This window comes from Bufo gargarizans, chromosome 4 (genome assembly GCF_014858855.1).
Source record: "Bufo gargarizans isolate SCDJY-AF-19 chromosome 4, ASM1485885v1, whole genome shotgun sequence".
NCBI classification, from domain to species: domain Eukaryota; kingdom Metazoa; phylum Chordata; class Amphibia; order Anura; family Bufonidae; genus Bufo; species Bufo gargarizans.
The window spans coordinates 363,140,925-363,158,836 of record NC_058083.1 but is presented as its reverse complement, the minus strand read 5'-3'; the positions used below and the strand labels follow the sequence as shown (position 1 = coordinate 363,158,836).

Genomic DNA, 17,912 nt, shown 5'->3' with positions numbered 1-17,912 from the left:
GCTGACCTTAACTGCCAAGGAACCTTCTCCCCCCAAAGCCCCCCCTCAGGATGCCCGTAGCATTAAATCGCTTGTCCTGGATTCCGACTCTGAGGGGCTGGCGGTCTCAGACTCCGAATCAGTGCAAAAACACCCAGCATCTTCAGATGAAGAGGGTGAATACAAGCGCTTCCAGTTTAATCCCGAAGATATTGATGAACTTATCAGGGCCACCATTCAGATGGAGATACCTAAAGCTCCTAAATCTACACAAGAATACATTTTTGGGGGTCTAGGGGAAAGGAAAAAGGCGGTTTTCCCAGTTCCAGATAGCGTCCAAAAACTAATTCGGTCCGAATGGGAAAAACCGGATAAAGGGTCCTTTTATCCCAAGGAGAATCAAGAGGCGTTACCCCTTTAGCCAGGAGGACTGTACGGACTGGGAGACCATACCGAAAGTACACGCATCGGTGGCTAAGGTGGCAAAACATACGGCGCTACCGTTCGAGGACTCAGCGCAGCTAAAAGATCCTCTAGACAGGAAAGCGGAGAGTCTCTTAAGAAAGACCTGGGAGACTACGGCGGCCATTCTCAAACCGGGCGTAGCCTCTACATGTGTGGCCAGAACACTAAACCTTTGGCTAGAACAGCTGGAGATACATCTGGTCAATAAGACACCGCGGGATCAAATTCTAGAGAGCTTGCCTCTGTTAAAGATGGCAACCTCCTTTCTAGCAGACGCAGCAGCCGAATCGGTTAAACTATCCGCCCGTACAGCTGTTCTCTCAAATACAGCGAGGAGGGCACTATGGCTTAAAGCGTGGTCAGGAGATATCCCGTCCAAAAATAAATTAATCGCACTTCCCTTTCATGGTCAGTACATTTTCGGAGAAGATTTAGATAAAATCTTAGAAAATGCGACAAATAAAAAGAGGGGTTTTCCAGAGGAGAGATATAAACAAAAAAGGCAGCCCTTTCGTGACCGATTTCTTTCAGCCCGAGAATAAAAAAGATAAAGGGAAGACTGGGAGGTGGAGCTATGCGAAGGGAGGCAGGGGGAGAAGTTTCCTCTTCAAACCGGGCTGAAGCCTCCACATCCAACAGCAAGCAATGACGCCATACCAGTGGGGGGAAGACTCAGCTCCTTTCTGGGATCTTGGGAGCACGTAACAAACAGCCGGTGGATTTTAAGTATTATAGAAGAGGGTTACTTGATAGATCTACTCTTCCCCTCCACAGAAATATGTGATCACTACCCTTCCCCCATCTCAAACTACTACCTTAAAAAACGACATAAAGAACTTATCAACCTTGGCCGCCATAGAACCCATTCCAAAAGATCAGATAGGACTGGGATTCTATTCCCATCTCTTCATTATAAAGAAACCAAACGGGAAATCCAGAGTGATTATAAATTTGAAACGCCTAAACAAATACGTGAGATATCAAAAATTCAAAATGGAGACCCTGAAGTCAACAGTGAAGCTCTTAAAGAAGGATGCAGTGATGGCCACAATAGATTTAAGCGACGCCTATTATCACGTCACAATTCACAGGTAGTCAAGGAAATTCCAAAGGTTCGCGATAGAACTGGAGGGAAATATTCAGCATTTCCAGTTCGTGTCTCCCCTTTGGGATCTAGTCTGCCCCAAGGGTTTTCACCAAAATAATAGCGGAAGCCTTGACAACCCTGAGAGAAAAGGCAATTTGTGTGATCCCCTATCTGGACGACCTACTGGTAGTGGCAGACAACATAGAGACCCTGGAAACCCATCTCAGGTTAGTCCTGGATCATCTACAGAACCTAGGTTGGCTCATCAATTGGGGGAAATCGGATTTAATCCCGTCCAAACGGAAGTTTTTTTTTGGGCATAACTTTAGACAGTTTCCCAAAGATCCTTTCTTCCACCCCAAAAGATAGTAAAACTTCAAACAGCCTTGAGGAAATTCAAGAAGAAGTTCTGTTCTATAAGACAGGCCATGAAGGTGTTTCAGCCTGCATCCCAGCAGTAGCCTGGGCACAGTTCCATCTAAGGCCACTCCAGAAATTCATTTTGGACAAATGGAACAGATCACAATTAACTCTAGAGAGGAAAATATTTCTAGATGCGGAGACCAAAAAATCACTAAATTGGTGGCTCAGCAAATCAAACCTAGAGAAGGGGATCTTCTGGGCACAAGATCTCCCCCTAGTTATTTCGACAGATGCCAGCCTCCACGGTTGGGGAGCGGTCGTCCAGGGAAACTCCTACCAGGGAACATGGGGGAATTATGTGAGACAACAATCCTCGAATTTCAAGGAGCTGAGGGCAGTGTGGGAAGCACTGAAATGCACAAGTCAGTTGGCGGAAGGTCGTCACGTACTAGTCTACTCGGACAACGCTACAGCCGTGGCCTTCATCCAACACCAGGGAGGCACAAGGCATCGCCTACTACAGAGCCTGGCAAACAAAATCTTTTTCTGGGCAGAAGACAATATACAATCTCTTTTAGCGGTTCATCTGAAGGGGGTTTTAAACATTCAGGCCGATTTACCTAAGCCGGCACAGACTAGACCCAGGGGAATGGATGTTAGCACCAGAAACCTTCCACCTGATCACAAAGAAATGGGGCAAGCCGACGATAGACCTGTTTGCATCCAGGAGACATCGTCAACTAAACCAATTCTTTTCCCTCAACCCCAGGGATCATCCTAGAGCAGTAGACTCCTTCAACCAGAGTTGGACAACAAACTTAGTCTACGCGTTCCCCCCATTTCCGCTTATCCCCAGAGTGCTACAGAAGTTCCTAAAAGAAAAATGTACACTAATCCTGATAACCCTCTTCTGGCCCAAGAGAAGTTGGTTCTCTCTTGAAAGCCCTCAGCATGGAAGCTCCTCTCCCTCTACCTCGGAGGCCGGACCGTCTAAGTCAGGGGCCTATCGCTCACCCAGACCTAAAAATACTCAAATTAACAGCCTGGATTCTGAAGAATCCAACTTATTAATGTTTGGTTTATCAAAAAAAGTAGTGAACACCTTACTCCTTAGCAGGAAACAGAGTACCAACGACAAGTATCTAAAAATATGGAAGAAATTTGCTGATTGGTCTGGAACCTCCTTCAACCAGTTCAGAGCCAACATCTCGCTAATCCTCGATTTTCTTCAGGAAGGGCTAGATTTAGGTCTATCCCCCAATACCCTTAGGGTCCAGGTATCGGCTCTAGGAGCACTCTATAATACCAAGCTAACAGGACATCCCTGGATATCCAGATTCCTTAAGGCAGCAGATAGGATCAGACCTACAGTTAGAAACATGGTGGCACCATGGAACCTCAATACAGTACTAGGGGGTCTAACCTCCGATCCGTTCGAACCTCTGGACTCTACCCACGTCAAATGGCTTACCATTAAAACTATTTTCTTGGTGGCAATAACCTCAGCCAGAAGGGTCTGTGAGCTACAGGCCTTGGCCATCCAAGAACCATTCCTTGCAGTATTTGAGGACAAATTAGTTTTCAAACTAGATCCGACTTTCCTCCCCAAGGTAGTTTCGACATTTCATAGGTCTCAGGACATCGTTCTTCCTTCATTCTGTGACGATCCGAAAAATGATCAGGAAATCACTTGCCATACACTAGATGTTCGGAGAGCGGTCTTAACCACTTCAACCCCGCTAGCTGAAACCCCCTTCATGACCAGAGCACTTTTTACACTTCGGCACTACACTACTTTCACCGTTTATTGCTCGGTCATGCAACTTACCACCCAAATTAATTTTACCTCCTTTTCTTCTCACTAATAGAGCTTTCATTTGGTGGTATTTTATTGCTGCTGACATTTTTACTTTTTTTATTAATCAAAATGTAACGATTTTTTTGCAAAAAAATGACACTTCAGTTTCAGCTGTAAAATTTTGCAAAAAAACCAACATCCATATATAAATTTTTCGCCAAATTTATTGTTCTACATGTCTTTTGATAAAAAAAAATGTTTGGGCAAAAAAAAAAAAAATGGTTTGGGTAAAAGTTAAAGCGTTTACACACTATGGTACAAAAATGTGAATTTCCGCTTTTTGAAGCAGCTCTGACTTTCTGAGCACCTGTCATGATTCCTGAGGTTCTACAATGCCCAAACAGTAGAAAAACCCCACAAATGACCCCATTTCGGAAAGTAGACACCCTAAGGTATTCGCTGATGGGCATAGTGAGTTCATAAAACTTTTTATTTTTTGTCACAAGTTAGCGGAAAATGATGAGTTTATTTATTTATTTTTCTTACAAAGTCTCATATTCCACTAACTTGCGACAAAAAAAAAAAAATTCTAGGAACTCACCATGCCCCTCACAGAATACCTTGGGGTGTCTTCTTTCCAAAATGGGGTCACTTGTGGCGTAGTTATACTGCCCTGGCAATTTAGGGGCCCATATGTGTGAGAAGTACTTTGCAATCAAAATCTGTAAAAAATGACCGGTGAAATCCGAAAGGTGCACTTTGGAATATGTGCCCCTTTGCCCACCTTGGCATAAAAAGTGTCACACATCTGCTATCGCCGTACTCAGGAGAAGTTGGGCAATGTGTTTTGGGGTGTCATTTTACATATACCCATGCTGGGTGAGAGAAATATCTTGGCAAAAGACAACTTTTCCCATTTTTTTTTTTTATACAAAGTTGGCATTTGACCAAGATATTTTTCTCACCCAGCATGGGTATATGTAAAATGACACCCCAAAACACATTCCCCAACTTCTCCTGAGTACGGCGATACCAGATGTGACACTTTTTGCAGCCTAGATGCGCAAAGGTGCCCAAATTCCTTTTAGGAGGGCATTTTTAGACATTTGGATCCCAGACTTCTTCTCACGCTTTCGGGCCCCTAAAAAGCCAGGGCAGTATAAATACCCCACATGTGACCCCACTTTGGAAAGAAGACACCCCAAGGTATCCAATGAGGGGCCTGGCAAGTTCATAGAAAAAAAAATTTCCGCATAAGTTAGCGGAAATTGATTTTTTATTTTTTTTTCCTCAGTCTCACTTTCCGCTAACTTAGGACAAAAATTTAAATCTTTCATGGACTCAGTATGCCCCTCAGCAAATACCTTGGGGTGTCTTCTTTCCAAAATGGGGTCAGTTGTGGGGTGTTTGTACTGCCCTGGCATTTGAGGGTCTCCGCAATCATTACATGTATGGCCATTACATGTATTTTTTTTTTAACCTTTTATAGAACAAACCCCTCCTTCCCCATGGGACAATGTGCAAAGCACAAATCGCCCAAAGATGTGGCGAAGTGCGTTATGCACTTTGTCCCATGTGAAAGGAGACGTTTGCAGCAGCTGTGTGAGTGAATGGGCCCTAATAGCCCTGTGTGCCTGTCCTGGTGAGATGATCCCTATGCTAATAGTGTACCTGTGAGTGGTACTTCCGGAAACACTCTCCAAAGCATAGGGCAGGGTGGTCAGGGCAGTCAGGACAGAAATAGCGGGTGTCACGCCTTATTCCACTCCTGCTACAGACACGACATCTTTTTCGGGTGACGGTCGGGTTGAGGTACCAGGAACGACATTGGGGAAATGTCGCTCGTGTAGACGGCTAACTACACTGGTGGATGGGGCCACGGAACCTCCTGGGTACAGGAGGTTCTCGATCTCTTCCTGAAATTTGAGGAAGGATCCAGTTCTCCCAGCCTTACTGTAGAGAACAAAACTATTATACAGAGCCAATTGAATTAAATATACAGACACCTTCTTATACCAGCGTCTGGTTCTGCAGGAAACTAAATACGGAGCCAACATCTGGTCATTGAAGTCCACCCCTCCCATGTGAAGGTTATAGTCGTGGACTGAGAGGGACTTTTCAATGACACGGGTTGCTCGCTCAATTTGTATTGTGTCTGCGTGAATGGAGGAGAGCATGTAAACGTCACGCTTGTCTCTCCATTTCACCGCGAGCAGTTCTTCGTTACAGTGTGGCCCTCTGCCCCCTTGCAAGACGGGTGGTAACGAGCCGTTGGGGGAAGCCCGCGCGACTAGTTCGCGCGGTACCACAGGCGCCAATCCGTTCTAGAAACAAATGCCTAAAGAGGGCCACACTTGTGTAAAAATTGTCCACATAAAGATGGTACCCCTTGCCGAATAAGGGTGACACCAAGTCCCAAACTGTCTTCCCACTGCTCCCCAGGTAGTCAGGGCAACCGACCGGCTCCAGGGTCTTATCTTTTCCCTCATAGATCCGAAATTTGTGGGTATAGCCTGTGGCCCTTTCACAGAGCTTATACAATTTGACCCCATACCGGGCGCGCTTGCTTGGGATGTATTGTTTGAAGCCAAGGCGCCCGGTAAAATGTATCAGGGACTTGTCTACGCAGATGTTTTGCTCTGGGGTATACAAATCTGCAAATTTCTGGTTGAAATGGTCTATGAGGGGCCGAATTTTGTGGAGCCGGTCAAAAGCAGGGTGGCCTCTGGGACGGGAGGCGGTGTTGTCACTAAAGTGCAGGAAACGCAGGATGGCCTCAAAACGTGCCCTGGACATGTCAGCAGAGAACATGGGCATGTGATGAATCGGGTTCGTGGACCAATATGACCGCAATTCATGCTTTTTTGTCAGGCCCATGTTGAGGAGGAGGTCCAGAAAAGTTTTAATTTCGGAAACTTGGACTGGTTTCCACCGGAAAGGCTGGGCATAAAAGCTTCCCGGGTTAGCGGTGATAAATTGTGTGGCATACCTGTTTGTTTCGGCCACAACTATGTCTAAGAGCTCCGCAGTCAAGAACAGCTCAAAAAATCTCAGGGCCGAACCAATCTGAGCTGTCTCAACCCGAACTCCAGACTGGGCAGTGAAAGGGAAAACTACAGGTGCGGCTGAAGTTGGGGACTGCCAATCAGGGTTTGCCAGCACCTCTGGGATTCTAGGGGCTCTACGGGCACGTCTTTGCGGTGGCTGCGACGGGGGTCACTACTGCACGTGCCACCGTACCAGCTTCAACTGCCCTTCTGGTGCTTGCTACTTCACCAGGTTGTACGGCAGTGCTGGTACTAGGTCCAGGGAGGGCTGGGCTGCTGGTGTATGCCTCACCACGTAATCCGACAGCACCAGCCCCACTCTGCTGCTCTTGAAGCGGATCCTGCGCAACCTGTGGTCTAGCGACACAGGGCCGGGTACGCCTGGTGCTATCAGGGACCTCAGCCTCCTCGTCCGAACTTTGGGTCAGAGAGCCACTGCTTTCTACAGGTTCGTATTCTGACCCGCTGGATTCATCAGATGAGGGTTCCCACTCCTCATCCGACTTGGTCAGAAGCCTGTAGGCCTCTTCAGAGGAATACCCCCTGTTTGAAATTTTGGGCAACTAAATTTAGGGGTATTCCCTGAGACTACCCTAGAAAAAAAAAGCAAGCCTGTCTTACAAAGGGGAGGCTAGCGAAGTACCGGAGGCCGCTGCGGTTGATAAAAAATATCAAAACTGATTTTTTTTTTTTTTTTTTTTTTTTTTTTTTTATCGCCGCAGTGCGTGTAAACTGATTGTGCAGTGATCAAAAAAAAATAATTTGGTCACTGCGTTGGGGCGGGCGTGGGTGAACGCACGTGTGGGCGACCGATCAGGCCTGATCGGGCAAACACTGCGTTTTGGGTGGAGGGCGAACTAAAGTGACACTAATACAATTATAGATCTGACCGTGATCAGTTTTGATCACTTCCAGATACTATAAAAGTACAAATGCTGATTAGCATAGTAACATAGTACATAACATAGTTATAGCGGACTGCGGTGCGGTGGGCTGGGCGCTAACTGATTGCTAACTACCTAACAAAGGGGCCTAAACTATACCTAAAACCTAACGGTCAATACCAGTGAAAAAAAAGTGACAGTTTACACTGATCACTTTTTTCCTTTCACTAGTGATTGACAAAGGGGTGATCAAAGGGTTAATTGGGGTACAGGGGGGTGATCTGGGGCTAAAGTGTGCTGTTTGGTGTACTCACTGTGTAGCCTGCTCCTCTGCTGGATCCAACCGACGAAAAGAACCAGCAGAGGAGCAGGCAGCCATATAACAGATCATATTTACAAATATGATCTGTTATCTGGCTCTCTGATTGGATTTTGTGAAAATCATCAGCTTGCCAGCCGCGATCATTGGCTGGCAAGCTGATGACGAAATGGTCCTCTACGAAATGCCGGGCCGAACTGCGCGGGCAGCATAGCGCGTCGTCTCGCGAGATGACGCGTATATGCGTCGTTGTGCGCAGCGCTGCCGCCTCCGGACCGCACATCTGCGTTAGGCGGTCCGGTGGCGGTTAAAGTACCTGGAAGCTACCAGTCATTGGAGAATAGACAAAAATTTGTTTGTCCAATTTTCAGGTCCTAACAAGGGGAAGAAAGCGGCGAAGAGTTCCATCTCCAGATGGATTAAGATGGCCATCTCCGAAGCATACAAAGCTCAGGGGAAAGATGTCCCTGCTTCCCTAAAGGCACATTCTACGAGAGGCATGGCCGCCTCCTGGGCGGAAAAAGCTTCAGCCTCCTTACAACAGATTTGCAGGGCAGCAACCTGGAAAAGATTTCATACTTTCACTAAGCACTACAGACTAGACTTAGCCGCTAATGATGACCTAAGATTCGGACGTGAGGTCCTGTCGGCAGTCGCGCCCCCCTCCCAATTGTATCTTTGATATTATCTCAGCATGTGGTGTCATGGAGACGACTGGGGAAATGAGTATTGCACTCACCGGTAATCCGGTTTCCTGGAAGTCTCCATGACACCACATACATCCCACCCTTTTTTCTGCTATTAGCTATTATCTTTTCATTCTGGAGTTCTTCGTTAAAATACACTGGTGATGTGAGGAGGGGGTGGGGGTTTTAACCTCTGTGTTTTTCCTGTCCAATCAGGAGGGAGTCTATCTCAGCATGTGGTGTCATGGAGACTTCCAGGAAACCGGATTACCGGTGAGTGTAATACTCATTTCCTGACTGAGAGACCATGTCAGACTCTTACCTGGGCAAAGGAGGACTGTACTGCTTAGTCCAAAATCCTGTTTTCAGATGAAAGTAAATTTAGCATTTCATTTAGAAATTAAGGATCCTAGAGGAAGAGTGGAGAGGCACAAAATCGGAGTTGCTTGAGGTCCAGTTTGAACCTTTCCACAGTCAGTGATGGTTTGAGGAGCCATGTCGTCTGCTGGTGTTGGTCCACTGTGTGTTATATAAAGTCCAAATTTGGCACTGCTGTCTACCTGGAGATTTTATAGCACTCTGACAAGCTTTATGGAGATATTGATTTTACTTTTCAACAGCAACTGGCACCTGCCCCCACTGCCAAAAGTACCAGTACCTGGTTTAATAACCATGTTATCACTATGCTAGATTGGCCAGCAAACTTGCCTGACCTAAAGCCAATAACTCAACAATGCAGAAAAGTTGAAGGCTGCTATCAAAGCAGCCTGGGCTTCCATAACACCTCAGCCGTGCAACAGGCTAATCGCCTCCATGCAGTAATTTATGCAAAAGGAGCCCGACTAAATATTGTGTGTATACTATACAGACCTTTTTCCGTAGGCCAGATTTTTGTAAAAAAAAATTAAATCAGTCTTATAATCTAATTTTCTTGTATACCAACTTTTGGGTTTTCATTAGCTGTAAGCTGTAATCTTCAACATTAAAAGAAATTAAAACTTGAAATGGATCACTTTTTAAATTGAATTACTGAAATAAAGTTTTCGATGATATGGTATCTCAAAAAAATGAGTACATCTCACATTTTTGTAAATATTATATCCTATAGTACAGTGTTTCCCAACCAGTGTGCCTCCAGCTGTTGCAAAACTACAGCTCCCAGCATGCCCGGACAGCCTTTGTCTGTGCGAGCATGCTGGGAGTTGTAGTTTTGCAACAGCTGGAGGCACACTGGTTGGGAAACACTGCTATAGTATAACCTTTTATGGGACAACACTGAAGATATGACACTTTGATACAATGTAAAGTAGTCGGTCTACAGCTTGTATAACAGTGTAAATTTGGTGTGCCCTAAAAATAACTCACACAGCCATTAATGTCTCAACCACTGGCAACAAAAGTGAGTATACTCGTAAGTGAAAATGGCCAAATTGTGCCCAGATTGTGTGGCCCCCTTTATTTTCCAGCACTGCCTTAACTCTCTTGGGCATGAAGTTCACTAGAGCTTCACGGGTTGCCATTGGAATCCTCTTCCACTCCTCCGTGATGACATCACAACGCTGGTGGATGTTAGAGACCTTGCGCCCCTCCACCTTCTGTTTGAGGAAGCCCCACAGATGCTCGAAAGGGTTTAGGTCTGGAGACATGCCTGGCCAGTCCAGCGCCTTTAGCAAGCCACTGGTTGTCTTAGGTGTGTTTGGTTTGTTATGTTGGAATACTGCCCTGTGGCCCAGTTTTCGAATCTGTATGCTCTGCTTTAGTATGTCACAGTACATGTTGGCATTCATGGTTCCCTCAATGAACTGTAGCTCCCCACAGCCGGCAGCACTCATGCAGTCCCAACCCATGACACCACCATGCTTGACTGTAGGCAAGACACACTGGTGCAGTAATCCATGGCGTTAGTCAGCTTGTCTTCAGCAAACTGTGGGCTTTCTTGTGCATAATCATTAGAAGAGACTTCAGACCAATTTGATGCGGTGTGAGGTATTTGGTCTGGGCACTGAAAGGCTGTGTTAACGGTGACCTCACTTTTGTGAGATACTGTATTCTAATGCCCCTGTACTGCTGCTCTTTGTGTAATGATCCTGCAGCCGTCTTTTCAATTCCTGGTCTGAATGCTGGAATCTTTCTTTCCTTTCAAACTGTTTCAGAATGCACTAAAAACTGTCAGAGCTTTATGTAGAAATTGTTGCTGGCGATAAACAATTCACCACTCTGGAATTCTCTTGACCTAGGTCATTCTGTCGTCCTCGTTCTGATTGTCAGAATATTTGAAGAAGGAATCTGTAACAACCACTTCATTTTCATTTCTTCTAGAATTCAGTAGACTGTATTCTCCATCCGGCTGCAAGTAGGGTAATGACATGGCAGCACAATCTGATTATAGAGACCTTAATGTGCCAGTTAGAGTATCGACAAGCCCTGCGCTATATTCAAGTTATAAAGCCTCCAATATCCAACAGCTCAGAGGTCAAACTTCACATGACTGTCTTTTTAGCCAACAGGTAAGGTTTATTTGCCCCTATCATATGGTATTAGATGCTTCTATCTGCTTATTTATGCATGTTTGGTGCTCCTTATAGTCGAAGACTTGGTAAAATAATAAAATGGGGCACTCTGTGGGTGAAGGTCTCATATGCGCTAGCTGTGTATTTGAAGACTTAAGGCAATTTTATTTTTATTTCCCGTGCTTTTTTACCCATTGGGGGACACAGACCATGGGTATAGCTTGGAGGTATTAGGAGGGACACTATGCAAATACAAAAGAGCTCCTCCTCCTCGGGCTATACCCCCCGACTCCACCAGGAGAAACTCGGTCTTTGCTTAGTGTCTGGTGAAGGAGGATGACACTCCTTTTTGACTACTCCTTTTTGTTATTTTCTTTTAGATGGGGATGCAGGTCGGCATGGCGCCTTCCTGGCCCCCCCATGGAGTGCCCGCCGCCGTCTTTTGGACGCTGCCTGGCTGCCTCCATTACCCCCCAAGAAGATAAGTGGATCCGGGCTTGACCTGTTGGCTCCAGCATCCCACCAGCTCCTGGGTAACCTGCTGCTGCCCTCCATCCAGAGTACTGAACTCAGGTGGGTCAGATGTCTGCTGAGCCTGCTGGTACGGACAGAGGGAGAAGACTGCAAGAGCAGATAAGTATGACTTCCCCCTTCCCCTTGGGGCTGCCTGGGTGAACAAAACTGGGGAATTGTGTGCATCTGTCTGCGGTGCTGGGGCAGGAGGCACTTTACTACGGGCATCTTCCCTGCTGGGACCGCCCCCCCCCCCCCTTTTTTTTTGTCTGTATCGGCGCCGCTATCCACCATTCATCAGCGGCGGGCCCCCGCTTCTTCCGAGGTCCTCCAACACCACTGCAGGGGGTACCGTCCACTTATTAACCCCTGCTTTGCTGCGTTCAGCGCTGGGGGGGCGTTTTTACATATAGCAGGCAGTGGAGCGTGCGCTTTTTTCACGCCTCTGACGCATCCTGGGGGCGGGGTCCTTCCTCCACCTTCTGTGAAGCTCCTCACGCTGTGTGGCTGCTCCCTGCTCCTTCTCTGGTATTCTCGTGCCGTTGCCTGTGTGGTACAACTTTTGTTCTCTGTTTGTGGTTGCCATCGTGCCAAAATGTAAGTCTGCTAAGACCGGTGTGAGGTCCCCCCCTGTTCCTGCGGAGTCTGCCATGTTCAGTGCGGCCGCTGATTTGGCCTTAGTCGCCAAGGCAGCCATGTCTTTTATAGAACGTGTGGCAGTTCCTAATCCTGTGGTGCCCACCACTCCTGTCTCCCCGCAGTGGTTTCCGCAGAGGACGCCTGACTACCAAGAGGCCGCGTTAGCAGCAGCATCCCTCCTCGGATGACTCCACTTTCCCCCCTCGTCTAGAGGCGTGTTCAGACGACTCTCCATCTGGGCTCTGGAAATTGTAACATTGGGTTACAAGATGGAGTTTGCGTCCAGGCCGCCGGAACGTTTTTTCCCTCATCACGTTCCCGGGGATCCAGCGCGAGCCTCGGACCTCCTGATGGCAGTTTCCTCTCTTCTGGACCAGGGTGTTATTACCCCAGTTCCCCCAGGGGAACAGGCCACAGGTTTTTATTCAAACCTGTTCGTGGTCCCAAAGAAGGAAGAGTCGGTGCGTCCGATCCTGGACCTAAAACTGCTCAACAAGTTTTTGCGGGTTCGGAGGTTTTGAATGGAATCCCTCCGCTCCGTTATTGTTTCTCTTCTTCCAGGGGAGTTCCTCGCGTCCGTGGACATCCAGGGCGCCTATCTGCATGTCTCGATCGCAGAATCTCACCGATTTCTGTGCTTCGCCATAGGTGGTCGACACTATCAGATTGTCGCCCTTCCGTTCGGGTTAGCGATCGCCCCTTGGTCTTTACCTAGATCCTGGCACCGCTCATGGCGCTTCTTCGTACCAGGGGCATTCCTTTGCTGCCCTATCTGGACGATATCCTGATAAAGGCCCCCTCTCTTCCGCAGGCTGAGGACAGCGTCCGGATCACTGTTCAGACTCTGGAACAGTTAGGCTGGCTGATAAATTTCCCAAAGTCCCCTCTCCTTCTGTCCCAGAAGCTCTCCTTCCTGGGGATGATTTTGGACACCTCGTCCGCCAGAGTATTCCTGCCAGTCGCCAAATCCTCCCAGATCCAGGGGGCAGTGTCGCATCTGCTGCACTCCCCGTACCTCTCCATGCGGGTCCTGGGTCTTATGGTAGCCTCTTTCGAGGCTGTTCCATATGCCCAGTTTCACACTCGTTTGTTGCAACAGGAGATCCTTTCCCTCTGGGACAAAACCTCTCAGGGTCTGGACGATCGCATCTGCTTGTCTCAGCGGGTTTGGGCAGCTCTCCCTTGGTGGCTGTCCCCGGTGAACCTGACGTCGGGAAGATCCTTCCTCCCGTTCTCCTGGACGATCGTCGCCACCGATGCCAGTCTCCTGGGTTGGGGCGACGTTCTCCAGTCTCGCACGGTTCAGGGGGTTTGGTCGGCGGCAGAATCTCGCCTTCCGCTCAACTTTCTGGAGCTGAGGGCGATTTTCCACTCCCTCTCCCATTGTACTGCTCTCCTTGCGGGCCTCCCGGTGAGGATTCAATCAGACAATGCCACGGCTGTGGCCTACATCAACCATCAGGGCGTGACCCGCAGCCGGATGGTGATGCAGGAGGTGACGAGAATTCTGACGTGGGCAGAGTCGCACGTTCCGGTGTTGTCAGCAGTTTACATTTCAGGGGTGGACAACTGGACAGCGGACTTTCTAAGCCGCAACAAGGTGGATCCAGGCGAGTGGTCTTTGAATCCAGATGTCTTCGAAGAAATCTGCCACAGATGGGGCCGTCCGGATGTGGACTTGATGGCGTCCAGGCTCAACAACAAGCTCCCGGTGTTCCTGGCTCGCACGGGGATCCGAAGGCTACGGGGTGGACGTGCTGGTGTCTCCATGGCTGGACTTCAGCCTCCTCTGTGTCTTCCCTCCGCTTCCTCTAATACCGAAGGTTCTACGCAAGATTGAGGTGGAAGGGATCCCGACCGTTCTCATCCCCCTAGAGTGGCCTCGCGTGGTTCTCAGACGTGGCTCTGATGCTGGCGGACGCCCCATGGTCTCTTCCTGACAGACAGGATCTATTGTCTCAGGGCCCGCTCTTCCACCGGAATTTGCGGTCTCTTCGTTTAACGGCGTGGCTGTTGAAACCGCCATCCTGAGGAATAGGGGGTTCTCGGATTCAGTGATTAGAACCATGATCAGTGCAAGGAAGCAGTCTTCGTCCCGGATTTGCTATCGTACCTGGAAGGCCTGACTTTTTGTGAGAACTCAGGGGTTCCCTCCCCTTCGTTTTTCCATCCCGATGGTGCTGTCGTTTCTTCAGTCCGGGCTTGAGATGGGACTGTCGTTGAGTTCCCTGAAAGGTCAGGTTTCGTCCTTTTTTTAGAAGTCCCTTGCTCTTTTGGGTCCTGTGAAGACTTTTCTTCAGGGGGTGGCACATTAGGTTCCCCCGTATGTTCCCCCTTTGCCTCCTTGGGATCTCCATTTTGGTCCTGCGCGCTCTGCAGTCGGCCACCTTCGAGCCTCTGAGAGAGGTCTCCCTGACATATCTCACCTGGAAAGTGGTCTTCCTTGTGGCCATAACTTCCGTCAGACGGGTGTCAGAGCTGGCCGCTCTTTCCTGCCAGGAGCCTTTTCTCTTTTTTTCACCAGGATAAGGTTGTGCTCTGTCCGGTTCCCTCCTTTTTGCCCAAGGTGGTCTCTCCATTCCACCTTTTGAGGATCTTGTCCTGCCTTCCTTTTGCCCTTTTCCAGAAAACCCCAAGGAACGCGCACTACATTGTCTGGATGTCGTACAAGCCCTGAAGGTGTATCTCGCGGCTACCGCTTCCGTCCGTCCGTCCAGATTTTTTGTGATTCCTGAGGGACCTCATAAGGGTCTGGCGGCCTCCAAGGTCACTGTGTGGCGCGATGGATCCGCTCGGCTATTTCTGCTGCTTATCGTGCTCGTGGTAGGGTTCCCCCAGCTGGGATTACCGCTCACTCCACTAGGGCGGTGGGGGCTTCCTGGGCAAGGTGCAATCGTGCCTCTGCGTCTCAGCTGTGTAAGGCGGCCACCTGGTCGTCCTTGCATACCTTTACAAAGTTTTATCAGTTGCATTTACTGGCTTCGGCTGATGCTGTCTTTGGCTGCAGGGTTTTGCAGGCTGTGGTTCCTGTTTGACCGTTGGACATTCCTCCTGGCGGTGATATTTTTTCCCACCCCATGGACTGCTTTAGGACGTCCCATGGTCTGTGTCCCCCAATAAGGGACACGGCTCCCACCCATTCTGCCTGTTGCAGGAGGGGTTTTCAGTTCAGTTTCTGTTTTGTGGTTGGACCTCGTTGGCTTTGGTCCGATGGCTTCCATTACTTTTTCTTGTCTTCATCTCCTACTGCTTTTGCAACGCCTGAGTTTCTCTCCTGGTGGAGTCGGGGGTATAGCCCGAGGAGGAGGAGCTCTTGTATTTGCATAGTGTCCCTCCTACTAATACCTCTAAGCTATACCCATGGTCTGTGTCCCCAATGGAAAAGTCGAGAAAAAGATTTTACAGGTGAGTTTCACAAAAAATCTCTTTTTTTTCAGGCACATTTTTGAGGCTTGGAATCTGCAGAAACTTCACTCTAGCCGACTGAATGTAGAAGAGTTGCTGAAGCATATGTATGAAACCTGTCAAGAAATGGGGCTTATGGAAGACTTGCTGAAGCTCACCTTTACAGAGTCTGAGCAAGTAAGCTACCTCATTCACATAACCATGATTGCAGAAAGTTGCTTCATAATTTATATGCAATAAATATGTGCTGTTAATTCAGCAGATATAACTAGACAATCTGTGGTCACTGCCGCTGGATAGAAAAATGGCATTTATGTTGGAAATATTCCCTTTGCAGGTTAGAATTAGGCCTCATGTACACAACTATATCTGTCTTGCGCTGCGCAAATCACGAATCCGCAAAATATAGAATCGTCCATGTCTTAAAGTCAATGGGCCCACAAAAAATGCGAATGCGACATGGATGTTTTCCGTATTTTGTGGACCTGTGATTTTGCTAGGTTTTTGCACTTCTTATATAACATTTGTAACTAGAAGAAAACTCTGGGTAAGAAAGATTTACAGATGGTTTTTGAGATTAGTTTGCAGTAACTTTTAGTGATTTTTCATTTCCTTTGTAGGACTATTTGCATAAGTATTTACACACAAATGGAGGGGTGCAGAATCAAGAGCTCCTTTTGGTTCATCATTTGCAGAGAGCAAATTACATCCCAGCGCTGCAGCTAAACCAGTTACTGAAAAATTATCACCTGGTAAGACCATTGTTTGGATCTTTTGGAAGCCTTGTTAAAACTGATATCTTGCATTTAAGTTTAACCCCTTGAGTACCGGCCCCGTTTTATTATATTTATTTTTTATTGCCTCATTTTATTTACCATGTGTTGTACTGGAAAATAAATAAAGGGCTATTCCAACAAGGTTTTTTGGGTTGTAATATTAGTGTTCACTGTCCGATGAAAAATGACATGACGTCCTTATTCTGTAGCTCGATACAATTACAGTGATGTTAAATTTTGCATAGTTTTGGGTTTGTTTGTTTTTTGTTTTAATTACTGCTTTGAAATTAAGTTACTTTGCATCGCCATTACTTTTTTTTATTTTTTAATTTCAGTCCATAGAGCTGTATGATAGCTTTTTAAATTTTTTTTTTTTTTTTAGATTAACTGTAGTTTTTATTTGTACCATTTTTGGGGCACATACAACTTTTTGATTTACTGTTCAATTTTTTTGGGGGGAGAAGGTGACCAAAAAAATAGCAAATTGCTTTTGGTGGTTTTTGCCAATAGCAGGTGGTGACGGAAACGAGCCTTCCTAGCGTCCACCGCAATGTTAGGGAGGCTCGTTCCTGTCACCGCCTGGTAGCAACACTCAACGACACCCCACCACCACTTGCTGTACACCCACACAACTTTGCAACTGCATATACGTTAACGGGCCAGAACAGAACATGGTAAACTTGTAAATGTTTTTTTGCCTAAACCTTGCTAAGGGTTCTTTCACACCTGCGTTCTTTTCTTCCGGCATAGAGTTCCGTCGTCGGGGCTCTATGCCGGAAGAATCCTGATCAGTTTTATCCTAATGCATTCTGAATGGAGAGAAATCCATTCAGGATGTCTTCAGTTCCGGACCGGAACGTTTTTTGGCCGGAGAAAATACCGCAGCGTGCTGCGCGTTTTGCTCCGACCAAAAATCCTGAAGACTTGCCGCAAGGCCGGATCCGGAATTAATGCCCATTGAAAGGCATTGATCCGGATCCGGCCTTAAGCTAAACGTCGTTTCGGCGCATTGCCGGATCCGACGTTTAGCTTTTTCTCAATGGTTACCATGGCTGCCGGGACGCTAAAGTCCTGGCAGCCATGGTAAAGTGTAGTGGGGAGCAGCATACTTACCGTCCGTGCGGCTCCAGAGTGACGTCAGGGCGCCCCAAGCGCATGGATCACGTGATCGCATGGGGCGCTCTGACGTCATTCTGGAGTGCCCCGTGAGCCGCATGGACTGTAAGTATACTGCTCCCCACTACTACTATGGCAACCAGACTATAATAGCGTCCTGGCTGCCATAGTAACACTGAAAGCATTTTGAAGACGGATCCGTCTTCAAATGCTTTCAGTTCACTTGCGTTTTTCCGGATTTTTCACTTGCGTTGTCCGGATCTGGCGTGTACTCCACTTGCCGGAATTACACGCAAGTGTGAAAGAGGCCTAAACTCCTTTATAT

General features: G+C 47.6%; 1 protein-coding gene across 2 annotated transcripts in view; it reads left to right on the top strand.

Moving 5' to 3' along the window:
* Positions 1-17,912, top strand: part of AHCTF1 (AT-hook containing transcription factor 1) — a 253,355-nt gene that overhangs the window by 152,918 nt on the left and 82,525 nt on the right. For both annotated transcript variants that reach the window (XM_044290344.1, XM_044290343.1), the window contains exons 21-23: positions 10,948-11,135; positions 15,728-15,872; positions 16,316-16,447. In XM_044290344.1, coding sequence (XP_044146279.1) covers positions 10,948-11,135; positions 15,728-15,872; positions 16,316-16,447 — 465 coding nt within the window. The remainder of the gene's footprint in view (positions 1-10,947; positions 11,136-15,727; positions 15,873-16,315; positions 16,448-17,912) is intronic.